Source organism: Mobula birostris, chromosome 18 (genome assembly GCF_030028105.1).
Source record: "Mobula birostris isolate sMobBir1 chromosome 18, sMobBir1.hap1, whole genome shotgun sequence".
Classification (NCBI taxonomy): Eukaryota; Metazoa; Chordata; class Chondrichthyes; order Myliobatiformes; family Myliobatidae; genus Mobula; species Mobula birostris.
The window spans coordinates 19,576,532-19,595,527 of record NC_092387.1 but is presented as its reverse complement, the minus strand read 5'-3'; the positions used below and the strand labels follow the sequence as shown (position 1 = coordinate 19,595,527).

Here is an 18,996-nt window from a genome sequence, read left to right as displayed (position 1 = left end):
CTGGGGGAACACGTTCCCAGCAATGTACCAAAGAACTCCCGAAAGCAAAAGACCCTATTCCTGAAGGCTTAGTGGGACCACGCTCCAGTGTGTCGCTACAAATAGAGGGTATTTATGCTGAAGCCATACTCAGTACCGGGTCACAGGTCACGTTACTGTACCATTCGTTTTACATCCGGTATCTGAAGCATTTACCCTTGACACCATTCAATGCACTGGAGAGTTGGGGTCTCAGTCTGGTGATTATCCATACAGTGGTTATTTGTCAGTGATACTGGAGTTCTCGGAGGCTGATGTGGGAGTGTCTGAGGTGTTTGATACAGTGGTGGTGGTTTGTCTGGACCCCATTGAGATGGGCAGTGTTTCAATTCTGGTGGGGACCAATACCCTTCTTGTGAGGAGGCTCATGGGGGCCTGCAAGGAAAAGGCGGGTGAGAGCTTTTCGGGAATGTTGTCCGTGCACCCAGTGTTTCAGACTGCTTTCAAGGAAGTGCGTGGCAGTACTGGGCCGGATACCGAATTTAAACGAGGGACTGTGTGGTTCACCCAGTCGAAGCCAATGGTGGTACGGCCTGGGGCAGTAGTGAGAGTGATGGGGACCCCCAAATTTCCCGGAGTGCCTGAGGGTGAAGCCCTCTTAGTGGATGCTTCGAAAGACCATGAGGGGGAGTTGGGATTTCCTGCTGGGCTACTGGTGAGGCCCGAATTGCAGAAGCCCTTGGTTGTACAGGCGAGCAGGATAACCATATAACAATTACAGCACGGAAGCAGGTCATCTCGGCCCTTCTAGTCCATGCCGAGCTCTTACTCTCACTTAGTCCCACCGACTTGCACTCAGCCCATAACCCTCCATTCCTTTCCTGTCCATATATCTAATATAACCATATAACAATTACAGCACGGAAACAGGCCATCTCAGCCCTTCTAGTCTGTGCCGAACTCTTACAATCACCTAGTCCCACTGATCTGCACTCAGCCCATAACTCTCCATTCAATCAATTACATGATGGCGGTGATCATCAGGAACACTACAAAGAGGGAGGTCACCTTCAACTGGGGGATGCCCCTGGCGCATTTGTTCCCAGTGACGGTAATGCCTAGTGCCCCCGTGAAGCACGCTGCGAAAAGCTATTGGAAAAGGGGGGAAAGTTGACTGCTGAGTCATTCAACTTCAGGGATGGTTTCTCTGTAGCAGCAATGTTTGGGTTATGGCTAGAGATAACAGGACTGTGGATGCATGTTAGCCAATCAAGATATTGTTGCCCTGTCTGTTGAATCTGGAAGCAGTTGATTTCGCGGTTTGGCCGGGCAGGGGGTTATCACCCCCTATATTAAGCCACTAGGCGAAGCGAGTGTTACACTAGTAACACTCCTCTAATACCATGGGCTCTTAACTTAGTAAGCAGCCTTATGTGTGGCACCTTGTCAAAGGCCTTCTGAAAGTTTAAATATATAACATCCACTCCATCCCCTTTATCCATCCAATTTGTAATTTCAAATTATTCCGATAGGTTCATCGGGCATGATTTTCCCTTAAAGAAACCATGCTGACTTTGAGCTATCTTGTCCTTTATCACCAAGTACTCCATAACCTCATCTTTAGCAATTGACTCCAACATCTTCCCAACCACTAGAGGTCAAACTAACTGGTCTATAATTTCCTTTCTGCTGCCTTCCTCCTTTCTTAAAAAGTGGAGTGACATTTGCAGCTTGACATCTGCACCATGCCAGAGTCCAATGATTTTTGAAAAATCATTACTAATGCCTCCACAATCTCTACCCCGGGACCTGATGGTCTGCATCCCAGGAGGTGGCTTTAGAAATCATGGACGCATTGGTAATCATTTTCCAATGTTCTATAGATTCAGGATCAGTTCCTGTGGATTGGAGGGTGGCTAATGTTGTCCCTCTCTTCAAGAAGAGAGGAAGAGAGAAAACAGGGAATTATAGACCGGGTAGCCTGACGTAGGTGGTGGGAAAGATGCTGGAGACAATTATAAAAGATGAAATTACGACACATCTGGATAGCAGTAACAGGATTGGTCCGAGTCAGCATGGATTTACGAAGCGGAAATCGTGCTTGACTAAGTTTCTGGAATTTTTTGAGGATGTAACTTTGAAAGTGGACAAGGGAGAGCCAGTGGATGTAGTGTACCTGGACTTTCAGAAAGCCTTTGATAAAGTCCCACATAGGAGATTAGTGGGCAAAATTAGGGCACATGGTACTGGGGGCAGAGTACTGACTAGGATTGAAAATTGGCTGGCTGACAGAAAACAAAGAGTAGCGATTAACGGGTCCCTTTCGGAATGGCAGGCGGTGACCAGTGGGGTACTGCAGGGTTCAGTGCTGGGACTGCAGCTGTTTACAATATATATTAATGATTTAGATGAGGGAATTAAAAGTAACATTAGCAAATTTGCCGATGACACAAAGCTGGGTGGCAGTGTGAACTGTGAGGAGGATGTTATGAGAATGCAATGTGACTTGGACAGGCTGGGTGAGTGGGCAGATGCAGTTTAATGTGGATAAATGTGAGGTTATCCACTTTGGTGGTAAGAACAGGAAGGCAGATTATTATCTAAATGGAGTCAAGTTAGGAAAAGGGGAAGCACAATGAGATCTAGGTGTTCTTGTACATCAGTCACTGAAAGCAAGCATGCAATTACAGCAGGCAGTGAAGAAGGCTAATGGCATGCTGGCCTTCATAACAAGGGGAATTGAGTATGAGAGTAAAGAGGTCCTTCTGCAGCTGTACAGGGCCCTGGTGAGACCACACCTGGAGTACTGTGTGCAGTTTTGGTCTCCAAATTTGAGGAAGGACATTCTTGCTATTGAGGGAGTGCAGTGCAGGTTCACAAGGTTAATTCCCGGGATGGCGGGACTGTCATATGTCGAAAGATTGGAGCGACTGGGCTTGTATACTCTGGAATTTAGAAGGCTAAGAGGAGATCTTATTGAAACATATAAGATTATTAAGGGATTGGACACGCTGGAGGCAGGAAGCATGTTTCCGCTGATGGGAGAGTCTAGAACCAGAGGCCACAGTTTAAGAATAAGGGGTAGGCCATTTAGAACGGAGTTGAGGAAAAACTTTTTCACCCAGAGAGTGGTGGATATATGGAATGCTCTGCCCCAGAAGGCCTTGGAGGCCAAGTCTCTGGATGCTTTCAAGAAAGAGATGGATAGAGCTCTTAAGGATAGTGGAATCAAAGCTAATGGGGATAAGGCAGGAACTGGATACTGATTGTGGATGATCAGCCATGATCACAGTGAATGGTGGTGCTGGCTCGAAGGGCTGAATGGCCTACTCCTGCATCTATTGTCTGTTGTCTGTTGTCTACCGCTACCTCTTTCAGAACGCTAGGGTGCAGTTCATCTGGTACCCTTAGGTCTTTCAGCTTTTTGAGCACCTTCCCCCTTGTTTAGTAACTGCCCTCACTTCTCTTCCCTCACATCCTTCAACATCTGGCACACTGCTAGTGTCTTCCACAGTGAAAACTGATGCAAAATACCCACTTAGTTCATCTGCCATCTCCTTGTCCTCCACTATTATTTCTTCAGCCACATTTTCTAGTGGTCCTACATCCACCCTCTCTTGTCTTTTATTTTTTACGTACTTGAAAAAGCTTTTGCTATCCACTTTGATATTGCTTGCTAGCTTGTTTTCATATATCATCTTTTCCCTCTTGATGATTCTTTTAGTTGTTCTCTGTAGGTTTTTAAAAGCTTCCCAATCCTCTCTCTTCCCACTAATTTTTGCTTTGTTGTATGCTGTTTTGCTTTTATATTAACTTTGACTTCCCTTGTCTGCCACTGGTATACAATTTTGCCATTTGAGTATTTTTTTGTTTTTGGAATATATCTGTCCTGCACCTTCCTCATTTTTCCCTGAAGCTCAAGGCATTGTTGCTCTGCAGTCATCCCTGCCAGCATCTCCTTCCAGTTTATTTCAGGCAACTCCTCTTTCGTACCATTGTAATTTCCTTTTTACTCCACTGAAGTACTGCTACATCAGACTTTTCTTTCTCCCCATCAAATTTCAAGATGAACTCAATCATTTTGTGATCACTGTCTCCCATGGGTTCTTCTACCTTAAGCTGCCTAACCACTTCCAGTTCATTACACAACATACAATCCAGTATAGCTGATCGCCTAGTAGGCTTAATGACAAACTGCTCTAAAAAGCCATCTCATAGGCATTCAACAAACTCACTCTCTTGACATCCGTTACCAACCTGATTTTCCCAATCAACCTGCATGTTGAAATTTCCCATGACTATCATATGGCCCTTGTGGCTAAAGGGATCAGGGGGTATGGAGGGAAGGCTGGTACAGGGTTCTGAATTGGATGATCAGTCATGATCATACTGAATGGCGGTGCAGGCTAGAAGGGCTGAATGGCCTACTCCTGCATCTATTTTCTATAACATTGCCCGTTTGACACGCCTTTTCGATTTCCTGTTATAATCTGTGGTCCACATCCCAGCTACTGTTGGGAGGACTGTATATAACTGCCATCAGGGTCCTTTTACCCATGTGGTTTCTCAACTCAACTCACAAGGGTACAACATGTTCCGATCTGATGTCACATCCTTCTACTGATTTGATGCCATTCGTTACCAGCAAAGCTACCCCACACCCTCTGCCTACCTTCCTATCCCTCTGATACAACTTGTAACCTTGAACATTCAGCTCCCAACTATAATTATCCTTCAGCCACAGTTCAGTGATGGCCACAACATCATACCTGATAATCTGTAATAGCGCAACAAGATCATCCACCTGATTTCTTATACTCCATGCATTGAGATATAACACTTTGAGTACCGTATTTGCTACCCTTTTTGATACTGTATCCCTAATGCAGTGATACATACCCTGCTGGCTGCAATTATGTCCTATCATCTGCCTGCCCTTCCTGACAGTCTGCATGCTATCTTTGCTTTTTTTTTAACCATCTGTCCTATCTTGAGTCCCTCACTCTGGTTCCCACCCCCCTGCCAAATTAGTTTAAACCCTGTCCAACAGCTCTAACAATCCTGCCCGCGAGGATATTGATCCCCTCGGGTTCAGGTACAACCCATCACTTTAGAATAGGTCATACCTCCCCCAGAAGAGATGCCAGTGATCCAAGAACCTGAAGCCTTGCCTCCTGCACCAGCTTCTAAGCCACACATTAATTTGCTTATGTCGTATAAGAAATGCAAGAGAACACTTGAGAAATCAGGAGGGCTAAAAGAAGGTATAAAGGTTGCCCTAGCAGATAAGGTAATAGACAAACTTAAGGGATTCTATAGATATGTTAAGAGCAAAAGGAGTGCAAGAGACTAAACTGGTCCTCTGGAAGATCAGAATGGGAATCTGTATGGAGCCAAAAGAGATGGGGGAAAGCTTAAATGGATTTTTTGCATCTGTATTTATTCAGGAAACAGAAGAAGAAGAAGAAAGCCCTTAAGTCATCGGGACACTGTCATGACAGCATTTTTTTTTAGCAGGCTTTCTTTTTTTTATGAGGCTGAGTTGCTAGCTCGATGCTCAACCTAGCACGGATGGAAAGCGCGCAAGGGAGCCGGCTGGATTCGAACTCAGGAGCCTTTGCTCCGAAGTCCAGTGCTGATGCCACTACGCCACCAGCCGGCCTATTGTAATATGTACTGTAGGCTTATCATAGTCAAATATGTTCGTGAATATGTACTATTTAAGGTCAAGGTGCTTTAATTTGTGTCAATTATGTAATAATATGGTTAAATATCCCTTAAGGGTAGTGTTTGATCATTTCAAATAGTATTATAAGGTAAAACAGCGTAAAATCCTACTCAGATGCTCTGTAATAGCATTCTGTGTAACCAGATAGTTTGATATATTCCAGTTTATATATTTTTGACCATGATGTATTATTACAGTTATCTGGCATAGTTTGTTTTATCTTTGGTACCAGAAATACAAAACAGGGATATATCAAACTGTCTGGTTTCCTAGAATGCTGTTACAGAGCATTTCAACAAAATAACATGGACATTTTCCCCACGGTTCTCAAAAGCCAACATCTCATCAGTTATGTGATTAAGGTTGCTATTGAGAGATGAAGGTGGCGTTGGTGGAGATATGTCCCTACCAAGGGAGGTGTAAGGCTCTCCTTCCCTCCACTAGCCTGCAGGTCACCCTTGGGCAAGTTGTAGCACCTGCTTAGCCCCCTGATCGGGGTCACATGAGGCCATGGGTGCACATCACAAGTCCTGGTTATGCAACCAGTGACAACAGGCAGACAATCTTTGAAGAATATTGATAATATGTGGTGGTCACCTGTTTTGTTAAGACACTGCGCAGAAAGAAGGCAATGGCTGACCACCGCTATAGAAAAATTTGCCAAGAACAATCATGGTCTTGGAAAGACCATGATCACCCACGTCATATGACACAGCACATAACAAACAACTGAGAGATGCCACTAAGCCTGAAAGCACCAAGTGGAGATGGACAAGGAAATGTGTATTTCATGGCAATGTTTACACTGCTATCTTAGTTTGTGTTCACAAGAGCACTAATTGAATCTGTGATGAAAAGGGTCATTGTAGCATGATATATTGAGGGATGAATTGTTGGCAGTGCTGCATTACCATGGTCGAAACATTTGTGTTGATGTGAGCTGCTGTGCTGGGAATCTGGTGTGAACCCTTGACTGCATTGCTGCATGTGAGACATTGCTAAAGATTAGTAGCAGCTATTCCATGTGTTGTCAGATCTCCCAGATCTCAGGATCTCTCTCAACATCACTTTTGGATACAATGGAAGCTACTGCCAAATGCCATTCAGCTTGTTACCACAGGAAAAATTCCCATTTGGAGAGAGCTACACAACCAAACAAATGTGATAGAGACGAACTCACCTCTGAGCAACAAATGGCTGACCCATTCGCTCTCCCCCACCCAACACCAGCCCCGGCAGGCAGCTTATTCATACCAAACCTTGGAATGATTTATTGCTGAATGAGTGCCAGCAGACAATAGGGTAGATACTGAAATATTTACTTTAGTATTTATACATCTTGGCTAAAACTTGCATTTGCTATCATATTTTTTTCAACACAATTTTTGTTGCATTCCCTAATGATGTAAAAGCAACCTCCCCTCCTAATTAAATGGCTAAGTAACTTAGTGACATTATTATTTGCAGCACCTAAATTGCTATATTTGAGTTAATTGAGTTAATTTTGACTGTTCTCCTTGTCTACCTCCATAGAAGGGTGAGTGCGCACAGTCTTTTTCCCAGGGAAAGCAAATACCAGAGGGTATTGGATTAAAAGATGAGAGGGGAAAGATTTAAAGGGGACCTAAACGACAACTCCTTGACACAGAGGGTAGTGCCTATATAGAACGAGGTGTCAAAAAAAGTAATAAATATTTAAAAGGTATTTGGAAAAGTATATGGAAAGGAGAGGTTTAGAGAAATGAAGTCCAATGGAACTGGCTTAGATGGGCAGCTTGTTCAGTGTGGATGATCTGGGCTAAAGGGCCTGTTTCTGTGTTTTGTTACTCTGACTCTGTGATGTTCCTCATTGCACAACCTTAATTTCACGTCTCATGGGAATTTTATATTTGAAATTTCATGAGTAAGTACAGAAAAAATTGTTGTTATCCTGTTAATGTGACAGCTATTTAATTAGCATGGTGTACTTTTCTGCCCTGGTACTATCCACCTTGGAAGCTACCCTGCAGCGTCTAAGTAGAGGCCAATGCTGCAGATCATTAATTGTTTGTTTATTTAAATGAGAGACACAGAAATGCTGGAGGATCTCAACAAGTCAGGCCACATCTATGGAGGGGAATAAACAGTGAACATTTCAGGGTGTAACCCTTCATCAGGACTGGATAGGAAGGGGGCAAATGCCAGATTAATGAACTAGGGGAGGGGGAGGAGTACAAGCTGACAGGTGATAGTTGAAATCAGAGAAAGAGGAAGGTGGGTAACTTGGGGAGAGGAGGATGGTGATAGATGGAAGGGCTGAAAAAGAAGGAATCTGCTAAGAGAGAACAGTGATCATGGATAAAGTGGAAGGGGGGGGACCAGAGGGAAGAGGTGGGAAAGTGAGATGAAGAGAAAGGAGTAAGATGGGAATGTGAAAAGACAGAAGAGTGAGGGAAGAGAAATTGGTGTACATGTTATCAGGTTAGAGACTACCCAGATGAAATATGAGGTGTTGCTCTTCCAACCTAAGTGTAGCTTCAATATGGCAGTAGAGGAGGCCATGGAGCTATGTATTGAAATAGGAAGACGATTAAAGTTGGTGGCTACTTGGAAGTCCTGCCTTTTGTGGTGGATGGAGCAAAGGTGCTCACTGAAGTAGTTCTCCACTTTACTTTGGGTCTCACCAAAGTAGAGGAAGCCACACCAGGAGCTTTGGATACAGACGATAGGCCTGACAGACTCGCATGTGAAACATCAATTTCTCTAAGTTATGGTGATTTCTACCACCTCCGCATTTTGGTTACCTTCTCACCTCTTCTTGCCCATCATTTCCCTCTGGTGCCCTTCCTCTTCCCCTTTCTTCCATGGTCCACTGTCCTGTCCTATCAAATTCTTCCTCCTTCAGCTATCACCTCACAACTTCGTAGTTCATCTCCCCATGCCACCCCCCCAACCTTTCCCCCATCTGGTCTCATCTATCACCTGCCAGCTTGTACATTTCCCCTCTATTCTGGCTTCTGTCCCCTTCCTTTCCAGTATTGATTAAGGGTCTCAGCCGAAGATGTCAACTGCTTTATTCCCCTTCATATGTGCTGTCTGCCCTGCTGAGTTTCTCCCGAACTTTTTGTACGTTGCTCAAGATTTCCAGCATCTACAGGATCTCTTGTGATTATGTTTTATTTAAATGCTCTGTTGTATTATTGACCTTGTAGCTGACTTTACAAAAGTATGTGTGATCTAATAGGTCAACAAATATTCATCAAATTGAGTTTTTTTTCCCTAGAGAAAATGGATATATATTTTTTTTTATCAATCATTCATTTCTAACTTGAAGGCAACATTTAAAAAAAATATTGGTTTAAGATCATTGTGCAAGACCTTAACCCTAACCTTAGCAGCACAATAGCACAGCTGTTGCCTTACAGTTCCAGTGACACAAGTTCAATCTGACCTCTGGTCTTGTCAGTGTGGAGTTTGCGCACTCTCCCCGTATAGTATCATTTTCCCCCATGGGCTGTAGCTCCTGCCCTTGCTCCGGAGGCATATTGGATGTACTAATATTGAGAATTTTTTTAAAACTGCAAGTAGTTAATTTAGACGTGCAGCATGAGAGTTGAAACAGGTCAGATTTTAAGTTTTTTTTTTACTTTGCTCAGTGTAGATTTGATTCTCATTTCTTCCTAGTTGCTATTCTTAGCTACATCACTGTTGGCCACAAGATGATGAGTGTTTTCTGTAGCATTTGGTGGCTACAGGCATGAAAAGGTCTGACATTTTTCTTCTCTTTTAAATAAGGAAAGGAGTATCAGTTATTGACAATTTTTCAAACTACTGAAATCTGTTAGATACTCTTGGAGAGAAATATATATAAATATATATACACACTCAGCTGATTAGAAAAGGACTTTTTTTATAATACCATGGTGTCAGGCACTTTTAATTAAGTGACCCAAGGCAATTCATGGGAATGTTATTGAAGAAAATATGAACAGGAGAGTAATGTAATGGAAAGTTTGGTCAAAGTCTTGAGTGCTGAGATGGACTTGAGGTTTAGGAAGGGCTGGGCCTTGCACAACTAAAAGTGAAACTGTTAATGCTTTAAGGCAGAATTGGGGGAAGTGCATATATTTTGCAAGGGGACATTAGAGAGCATATGGGTGAGGCTTAGAGAGATTTGAAAATCCGGATGAGGATCTTAATCAGGAGCCTATATGGGTTAGCAGGCATTCTGATGTGTGCAGTTTTGGAAGTGCTCAGAATTGCAAAGGATAGAAAGTAGAAAGCCAGACTGGATTTCTTTTTAAAATTTATTTAGAGATCCAGCACAGTAACAGACCAACCCAATGAGCCCGCATCACCCATTTACACTCATGTGACATTTAACCTCCTAACCCATATGTCTTTGGAATGTGGGAGAAAACCCATATGGTCAGGGGCACTGTAGTAGTGTTATGCTAGTCATTATGCTTCTATGCCACCTTCATGCATTGATTTGAAGTCCAAAGGTAGCAAGGGCATGAATGAGGGTTTCAGTAACAGATCAGTTGACGAAGTGATGTTTTGAAGATAGAAATAGACAATCTTAGACGCAAGCTGGCTTTACCAATGAGTAATTCATATGTAAATCCATGGCATTGCAGTGAGCTACTATAGTGCAAAGATACTGCAATTTTTTAAAATCTTTTCTAAAATGCTTTGTAAATTATAGATTGATTTATAGAATGCTTCTTTACATCAAGACTGTACAGAATAGAACTTTATAGATTCCAATAATAAAATAACTTCATTATTTCACGTAATATGACCCAGTTTTGACTCTGGGATATTGATAGAGTTCTGAGTTTCTCTTCAAGTATTAATTTTTCACATTATGGTTTGCACACTAAGTAGTTCGTCTGAAGATTATATTTGGATGTGTGTGAGTGGGAAGATTTTGTGTGTGTGTGTGTTTATTGTCTATTTCATATTACAGGTTATCCAGGCATTTACATCAGTTTGGGTAATGGAAATTTGCTCTTGTAGAATTCACAAATCACTACCAGAAATTTGAGGTAGAATATAGAAAAAGTACCACCTTTTCCTTATGATATCTATGCCAACCATGATGACATACTTAGCCAAAATTATCTGCTTGCACATGCTGTATACTCCACCATTCCCTACATGTTCACATGGCTGTGTGAATGCCTCTTTAAAGGTCACTATTGTGTCTGACTTCCAGTTAGATAACAACCCTTTACCAATCCCTTCTGACTTTTATATATTTATTTATTTATTTATTTTATTAAGTGCAATCGTGAACAATAGCCAGATCAGAAATGCTGATCAAGTCAACTAGTTCCCAGAGAGAACTCTGATAGGCCAATCGGGTGGCCAAGCTAACTTTGAATCCAGTCACTATTCGTCCCATGCATCTTAATCTTCTGGATAAGCCTTCCATGAGGATCTTTGTCAAATGCCTTAGCAAAGTCCCTGTAGATACCTGATGAGGATAGGGCTGTGAATGTTGTATTCATCACCTGAAACAAAAATCTGAATTTTGTAAAACTTGCCACACACAACTATCCCTGAAAAGCTTATGTTTTGCCAAATGTGAGTAAATCCTATCCCTATAATTCTTTCCAATAGTTTTCCAACATTTATAATTTCCAGTATTATCCTTAGTACCGTGCTTAAATGCTCAACATTCAAAATTCTGCAGTTGTTTGGGATTTGCTTGTGGCTAAAGAGGATTTTTGTGAAGGCCCCAGCAATCTCCACCGTTGCCTCTTCAATGTGACCCTGTGGAGTTATCCATCTTAATGCTCCTCATTAAACCTATCACCTTCCTGATTACAACATATCTGAGATTATTAACACACTCCTCATTTGTCTCAATATCCTCCATGTTGCTTTCCATGGTGAATACTGATGCAAAGTACTCATATAATACCTCACCCACATCCTCTGGCTCCAGGCAGAATTCCTTCCTCCATCCTTGAATGGTCCTACTCTGGCTGTAGCTACCCTTTTATTTATAATGTACATATAAAATATTCTCAGATTTAATTTTTTGTTAAGCACATTATGTAGCCCCCTTTCTTCCTTGCTTGAGTTCTTCCTTTTTTTATACTACTAAGGAGCCCTGTCTGATTTCCAAATCCGTAGGTACAGTATGCTTCCTTTTCTCTCTTTCATTAAGTTTACAACAACATAGTTCAAGGTTCCTGAACCTTGCCATCTTTATCTTTCATCCTTACTGGAACACGCTGGTCCTGAATTCTGATTAACTCCCATGTATCTGATGTGGGCTTGCACAATAACAGCTGCTCTGAATCTACTCTCCCTAGCTCCTGCCTAATAATGCTCTCATTGCATTTGTCTGGGGAAAATAAATAAAAACAGAAACTTGCATTTCTTAATGCATGCACAGACGACATTGCTTCACATTACAGAAGATCGCAAGCTGGTCTGTTTTCTAGGAACCCAGTCACACCCTGCCATAAGGCGGGTGTTTTCCTGTTACATGATTTGGGGGAGGAAAAACCCAGAAGTATTCTGTAAATTGTATTATTTTCTTTGAAATATAATACATTTATTGCTTTGGTTCCTTGTTAACCACAACACAACACATCCTTGAACATTATAGGGCACAATTAACATTGTGCTTTTTTTTGTTTTCTTGCTTTCCATCAAAAAAAAATTGCACATTGCCAGAGTTCAAATCAGGCACTTTGCCAGCTGTTTATGTTGTAGATATGTGGGAAACTAGAATGATTGTGCATGTTCCTGGACCTTACAATTACAAGAATTAATCCACATGTATTACTGGAAATGCAAAATATTTTGATAGAAATATCAAACCAATACAAATCTGAAACTTTTTTCACAAGAGATGTATTTATAGAGACGTATGTGACTGAATCCTAGAGTGTGCTGTAAAGAAAAAAAAACTGCTGGAAGAACTCAGCAGGTTTAGCAGCACCCATGAAGGCAAAGGGATGGTCATTGTGTTTCAGGTTGAACAAGAGCTTGCACCAGAACTGAAAGTCTAAAGGGAAGATGGCCAGAAAATAGAAATGAAAAGGAAGGGTGAGATGTAGTCTGCTACGTGATATGTGAAATCAGATGGAGGTGGTGAGGTGTATGATAAGGTGAAGGGCCTGGATAGAGTGAAGAGGATGGTGTCAATAGTGGGAGAGTCTAGGACCAGAGGGTTTAGCCTCAGAATAGAAAGTTATCCCTTTGGAACAGAGGTCAGGAGGAATTTCAGCTAGAGGGATGGTTGTCATTGGGTATATTTAAAGTAGGGGTTGATAGTTTCTTGATCGTTCAGGGCATAAAAGGTTAAGGGGAGAAAGTAGGGTTGAGAGGGAAACTAAATCTGCCATGTTCAAATGATGTTGCAGACTTGATGGGCCAAACAGCCTCATTCTGCTACAGTTTCTTCCGGTCTTGTGTTCTTGTGATGGGCATTTGGAATTAGGTGGGGCAGGGGAGTGCTGAGACAGGCTAGTAGGTGATGGGGAAAACAGTTAAACAAAAGGAATGAGCAGGTAGAAAGTGGGGAAGTTAGTGACAAAGGCTAGTAATTGATAAGTGGAACTGTATTTGAGAGAGGGAGTGGGCAGCTGAAACCAGGTATAATTATAAGTAACTAATGTAGTGTCTTCTAACTCTCCTTCAAGGTTTCTCAAAGTCTCCAATCATGGGTGACATGAAGACCCCAGATTTTGATGATCTTCTAGCAGCTTTTGACATTCCTGATCCAGACCTCGATGCCAAAGAGGCTATTCAGTCAAGCAGTGAGGAATCAGAAGGTCATTTGAAGCAGCCAGGGATGGGTATAGATGAGTTGTCCATGCATCACACCATTCCAGATGTCCCGGTTGTGAGTGTCATTGTTAAGAACACCAATCGGCAAGAATCCTTTGAATCTATTACTGAGAAGGATAGCCATCAGCTTGGACAGAATCTGCTTCAGAATGGGTTTCGAAATGCTGATATTACCTCTGATTCCTCTGCCCTCATCAATGGAGATAGTTCCAGAAACTACCCAAGTAAATTTGACATGCCAAGGACAGAAGCCCTACCAACATTCAGTCAGTTTAGTCCTATTTCTAGCCCAGAGCCAGAAGAAGCCATGCAAAATGCTGGAATTGTGGATAATATTAAATCAGATAAGGGACCTTACCTTGGTTCTGTAGGCTTGTATATTTCTACAGAGAATTCACTGATGAACAATACAAGAGAACAGCCTGAACAAGTTGTGACAGAGCTGAGTATGTTTGATGAATACTCCAAAAAACGAGAGAGAGCGAATGAAATTAGAAACTGTAAATTGAACGAGATGGCTTTAGGACAAAAGGTAAATTCAACAAATGCATCTGAAGAAGCAGAGCGAGAGAACAAGGACTTTGACAAAAAAGGCAGTTTATTTGACAACTTGGAGTCTTCATGTGACCTGCATAATAATATTTCAGAAGAGCCAAAGACCTGCAGTGTTCCAGAATTGAGCTTGTGCTCTTCTGTTCCACCACGCCAGCGACTGAAGTCAGCTCATTCAAAACTGACCTCGTGTTTAGCAGCATTAGTAGCTCTTAATGCCAAAAAAACATCAGAGTTCCCAAAGGAGGAGCACAAGGATAATTCTAAAGAATCTTTGTTGGGTTTGAGGGATAGTGTCAGAAGCAGCCCCAAAATGGCAAAGTCACCAAAGAGTCCAAGAAGTCCTATGGAAGGAGTAAAGAAAATGACAAACAAGCAGTCTGATAGCCCAAGAAGTGTATCCAGTGACTACAGTGGCAAAGGGTCCCCTTATGTTGCAACAGGTTCACCGCCAGCCATCCCAAAAGTAAGGATTAAAACCATTAAAACATCTTCTGGCGAAATTACCAGGACCGTGACCCGGGTAATGCCAGATTCTGAACATAGCGAGTCAAGGAGTTCGCCTGAACAGTCGGTGACTGAAATGGCCTTAGCTGAGGAATTGAACTTGAAATCAAGCCCTGTGACCAGTGCACCATCTCAAACCCCTGCTTCATTAACAACGGAAATTGTAAAGAAGCCATTGTCAGCTAATAATATGGTGAATGCAGTCAGCTCATTGAATAATGTATCTGTTAAAGGGACTGCTGCCCAAATATTTGACGAAAACATAAATGCCAACAGCAGCTTGAAAGGTATAGGTGTAACAAGCATATCAGCTGAGAGTGCAAGCAGTGCCATAATGAAGGCAGCTAGTGTAGTGCAGCTACAGAAACAGATGAGGATAAAGCAATCCTCAAATGTCTCCAGCACAAATCTCCTGCCTAAAGCTGTTCATTTGGCAAGCCTCAACTTGGTTCCGCACAGTGTTGCTGCCACTGCTACTGCCAGATCCACTACTTTGCGACAGAGCCAGCAAACGATTGCCACTCAGGTGGTAACAGTGCCTCTGGTACAGCAGATCAAGAACGTGGTTCCACAAAATAATGAATCTCCTGTTTCTACTCAGAACATTGTAGTTGAAGCTTTTAACAAACTATTAAATGGCACCAATCCTGTGCCAATTTATGCTCCAAACCTGAAGCCACCTGCAAACAGTAATGTATCTATGCCAGCTCGTGGTTATCGCTGCTTAGAATGTGGAGATGCATTTGCTCTAGAAAAGAGTTTATCACAGCATTATGAACGTCGAAGTGTGCATATTGAGATGATGTGCAGCCATTGTTCCAAAGTCATGGTCTTCTTTAACAAATGTAGTTTGCTGTTGCATGCACGGGAACACAAAGGTAAAGGCGCTGTTATGCAGTGCTCTCAGTTGCAAATGAAGCCTATCCCTTCGGACCAAATGTTTTCAACAACCCCAGTGACCTCTTCGGTGCTGTCAGGTACTCTTGCCCAGGATGAGACCTCTGCTGTTGGCCAGGATAATGGAAATTTGACAGTAATTGGAATGAGTAGCCCAGCTTTCAGTTATCCTGTAATGCCTCTGCACTGTGATTCATTTAGATTAATACGTCATGGATTAAAATGTCTAGAATGCTATCAACAATTCCAGGATTATGCAAGTCTTGCAGGTCATTACCAGCGGGTAACAGATGATGCTGAAACACTGGTGAGTAAATTACATTGGAACTTGTCATATCTTATGCAAGGTGAAAAAGTAATAGAACTAACATTGTGTGTTGAAACTTATCAGTATTTATATGTATGGAGTTTTATACTTTTTGTCCTTATTTATATCTTGGGTCAGTGCAAAAGAATGGAACTCTTACCCTAGGAAAGCCTAAGTTATTATAACTAAAAGTAAAATTCTTACTAATCTATCCAGCACAGAAGAGGAATCAACTCCTGCATCTGCCGTGGTTTAACATTTTGACTATTTCCCCACTTCTCATTCCAGGCAGCTAATTACTTCCAAGTGGTAATTTTCAGTTACTGTCAAGTTAGGTTGTTAGATCATGCAGCAAAAATATGAATTAGAATTGCTTTATATCAGATTAGATCCTTGTGATCTCTGGATTGAGATGTATACCCCATTATTATAAGCTGAATTCCATCGGGGAAAATACCGGCTTCCAAATCTATTAATCCACCCAATTTTAAAGAAATGTATTGATGTCATTTGCTGCTTCTGATGAGACTCATTTTTTCAGAAAGCTGCTGAAATTTTGGCGGATATTTTGTCTCCGTCTTCTCATGATCATTCTCTGCCATGCACTATCTCTGATCAAAGGAGATGCTCAAATATGCATTCCTTCCATTTAGTTTTCTTGGAATCAGTTGTGCACAAATAGATTACTGGCCATTCTTGGGATAAGACTGCCCGGCTTATTAGCAGCTCCTTACATAAGAACAATCATCAATAATGTAATTAAATTCAGAAGTCTGGCATAGGTATAAATGTTGCCTTGTCACTGCTGCAAGTTTGGCTTTATGATTAGATTCTGCGCAAAATTGTAGAAGGTGACCTTCCTGAGCCCATTCTCAATCAAGATATCTACAAAAGTTTAATCCTGCGAATGACAGAATTAGTTTCCTTTCACTCCAGTTTAGACTGCTATGAAAACTGGACCTGGTGACAAACTGTATTCAAATTTAAAGCAACACACACAAAATGCTGGAAGAACTCAGCAGGCCAGATAACATCTATGGTAAAAAAGTACAGCGGACATTTCGGGCCAAGACCCTTCGCCAGGACTGAAGAAAATAAGAAGAGGAGTAGATTTAAAAGATGGGGAGGAGAGAGAGAAACACAAGGTGATAGGTGAAACCGGGAGGGGGAGGGATGAAGTAAATAGTTGGGAAGTTGATTGGTGAAAGAGATACAGGGCTGGAGAGGGGGAGTCTGATAAGTGAGGATAGAAGCCCATGGAAGAAAGAAAAGGGGGGAGGACCACCAGAGGGAGGCAATGGGCGGACAAGTGAGAGAAGGAAAAGGGGATCGGGACTGGTGAAGGAGAGGCTAGGGGGCGGGGAGTTGCCATTACCAGAAGTCTGAGAAATTGATGTTCATGCCATCAAGTTGAGTTGGCAGCTGCCCAGACCAAATATAAGCTGGTGTTCCTCCAACCTGAGTGTGGACTCGTGACAGTAGAGGAGGCCAAGGATTGACATATCAGGATGAGAAGTGGAATTAACATGGGTGGCCGCTGGGAGATCCCGCTTCTTCTGGCAGGCAGAGCATAGGTGCTCGACAAAGTGGTCTACCAATCCACATACAGGAGGCCACGCTGGGAGCGCCAAACACAGTATATGATCCCAACAGACTCACAGGTGAAGTGCTGCCTCACCTGGAAAGACTGTTTGGGGCCCTGAATGGTAGTGAGGGAGGAGGTGTAGGAGCAGGTGTAGCATTTGTTCCGCTTGCAAGGATAAGTGCCAGGAGGGAGATCAGGGAATCACATAGGGAACAATCCCTGCAGAAAGCAGGAAGTGGGGGAGAGGGAGAGATGTGCTTGGTGGTGGGATCCCGTTGTAGATGGCAGAAATTCCAGAGAATTATGTGCTGGATACAGAGGCTGGTGGGGTGGAAGCTGAGGACAAGAGGAGCCCTATCCTTGGTAGGGTGGTGGGAGGATGAGGTAAGAGCAGATGTGTGTGAAATGGAAGTGATGCAGTTTCAAAGGTACATTTAATGTCAGAGAAGTGTATACAATACACATCCTGAAATGCTTTTAGAAACATAGAAAACCTACAGCACAATACAGGCCCTTCAGCCCACAAAGTTGTGCCGAACATTTCCCTACCTTAGAAATTACTAGGGTTACCCATAAACCTCTATTTTTCTAAGCTCCATGTACCTATTCAAAAGTCTCTTAAAAGGCCCTGTTGTATCCACCTCCACCACCATTGCAGGCAGCCCATTCCGCACACTCACCACTCTCTACGTAAAAAAAAAACTTACCCCTGACATCTCCTCAGTACCTACTCCCCAGCACCTTAAACCTGTGCCCTCTTGTGGCAGCCATTTCGGCCCTGAGAAAAAGCCTTTGACTATCCACACGATCAATGCCTCTCATCATCTCATACACCTCTATCAGGTCACCTCTCATCCTCTGTCACTCCAAGGAGAAAAGACCGAATTCACTCAACCTCTTTTCATAAGGCATGCTCCCCAGTCCAGGCAACATCCTTGTAAATCTCCTCTGCACTTCTTCTGTAGTTTCCACATCCTTCCTGTGGTGAGGCAACCAGAATTGAGCACAGTACTCCAAGAAGGGTCTGACCAGGGTCCTATATAGCTGCAGCATTACCTTTCGGCTCCTAAATTCAATTCCATGATTGATGAAGGCCAATACACCATATGCCTTCTTAACCACAGAGTCAACCTGCACAGCTGCTTGAGCGTCCTATGGACTTGGACCCCAAGATCCCTCTGATCCTCCACACTGCCAAGAGTCTTACCATTAATACTATATTCTGCCATCATGGTTGACCTACCAAAATGAACCACTTCGCAATTATCTGGGGTGAGCTCCATCTGCCACTTCTCAGCCCAGTTTTGCATCCTATCAAGTCCCGCTGTAACCTCTGACAGCTCTCCACACTATCCACAACACCCCCAACCTTTGTGTCATCAGCAAACTTACTAACCCATCCCTCCACTTCCTCATCCAGGTCATTTATAAAAATCACGAAGAGTAAGGGTCCCAGAGCAGATGCCTGAGGCACACCACTGGTTACCACTGGTTGCTTTTTCTTCGCAACCATCCACGAAAACAGAGGAGTGCCCCGAAAGAATGAATGACAGTTAAATGTTAGAACCCCAAAGACCCCCCAAGCTCCCCTCCGTCCCATGCATAAGCGGCAGCAAGCAACTATTCCCCCCACCGGCAAAAAAAAGC

The 18,996-nt window shown here is 42.8% G+C and overlaps 1 protein-coding gene across 8 annotated transcripts in view; it reads left to right on the top strand.

The window, feature by feature from the left end:
* The window catches only part of znf592 (zinc finger protein 592), a 201,639-nt gene that overhangs the window by 133,408 nt on the left and 49,235 nt on the right, over nucleotides 1–18,996 (top strand). For 6 of the 8 annotated variants that reach the window (XM_072282332.1, XM_072282328.1, XM_072282331.1 and 3 more), the window contains one exon: nucleotides 13,354–15,764. In XM_072282332.1, coding sequence (XP_072138433.1) covers nucleotides 13,374–15,764 — 2,391 coding nt within the window. In that variant the 5' untranslated portion in view covers nucleotides 13,354–13,373. Of the gene's footprint in view, nucleotides 1–12,652; nucleotides 12,758–13,353; nucleotides 15,765–18,996 lie in introns of those variants that run through there. The other 2 variants (XM_072282327.1, XM_072282326.1) reach the window with 1 other exon arrangement.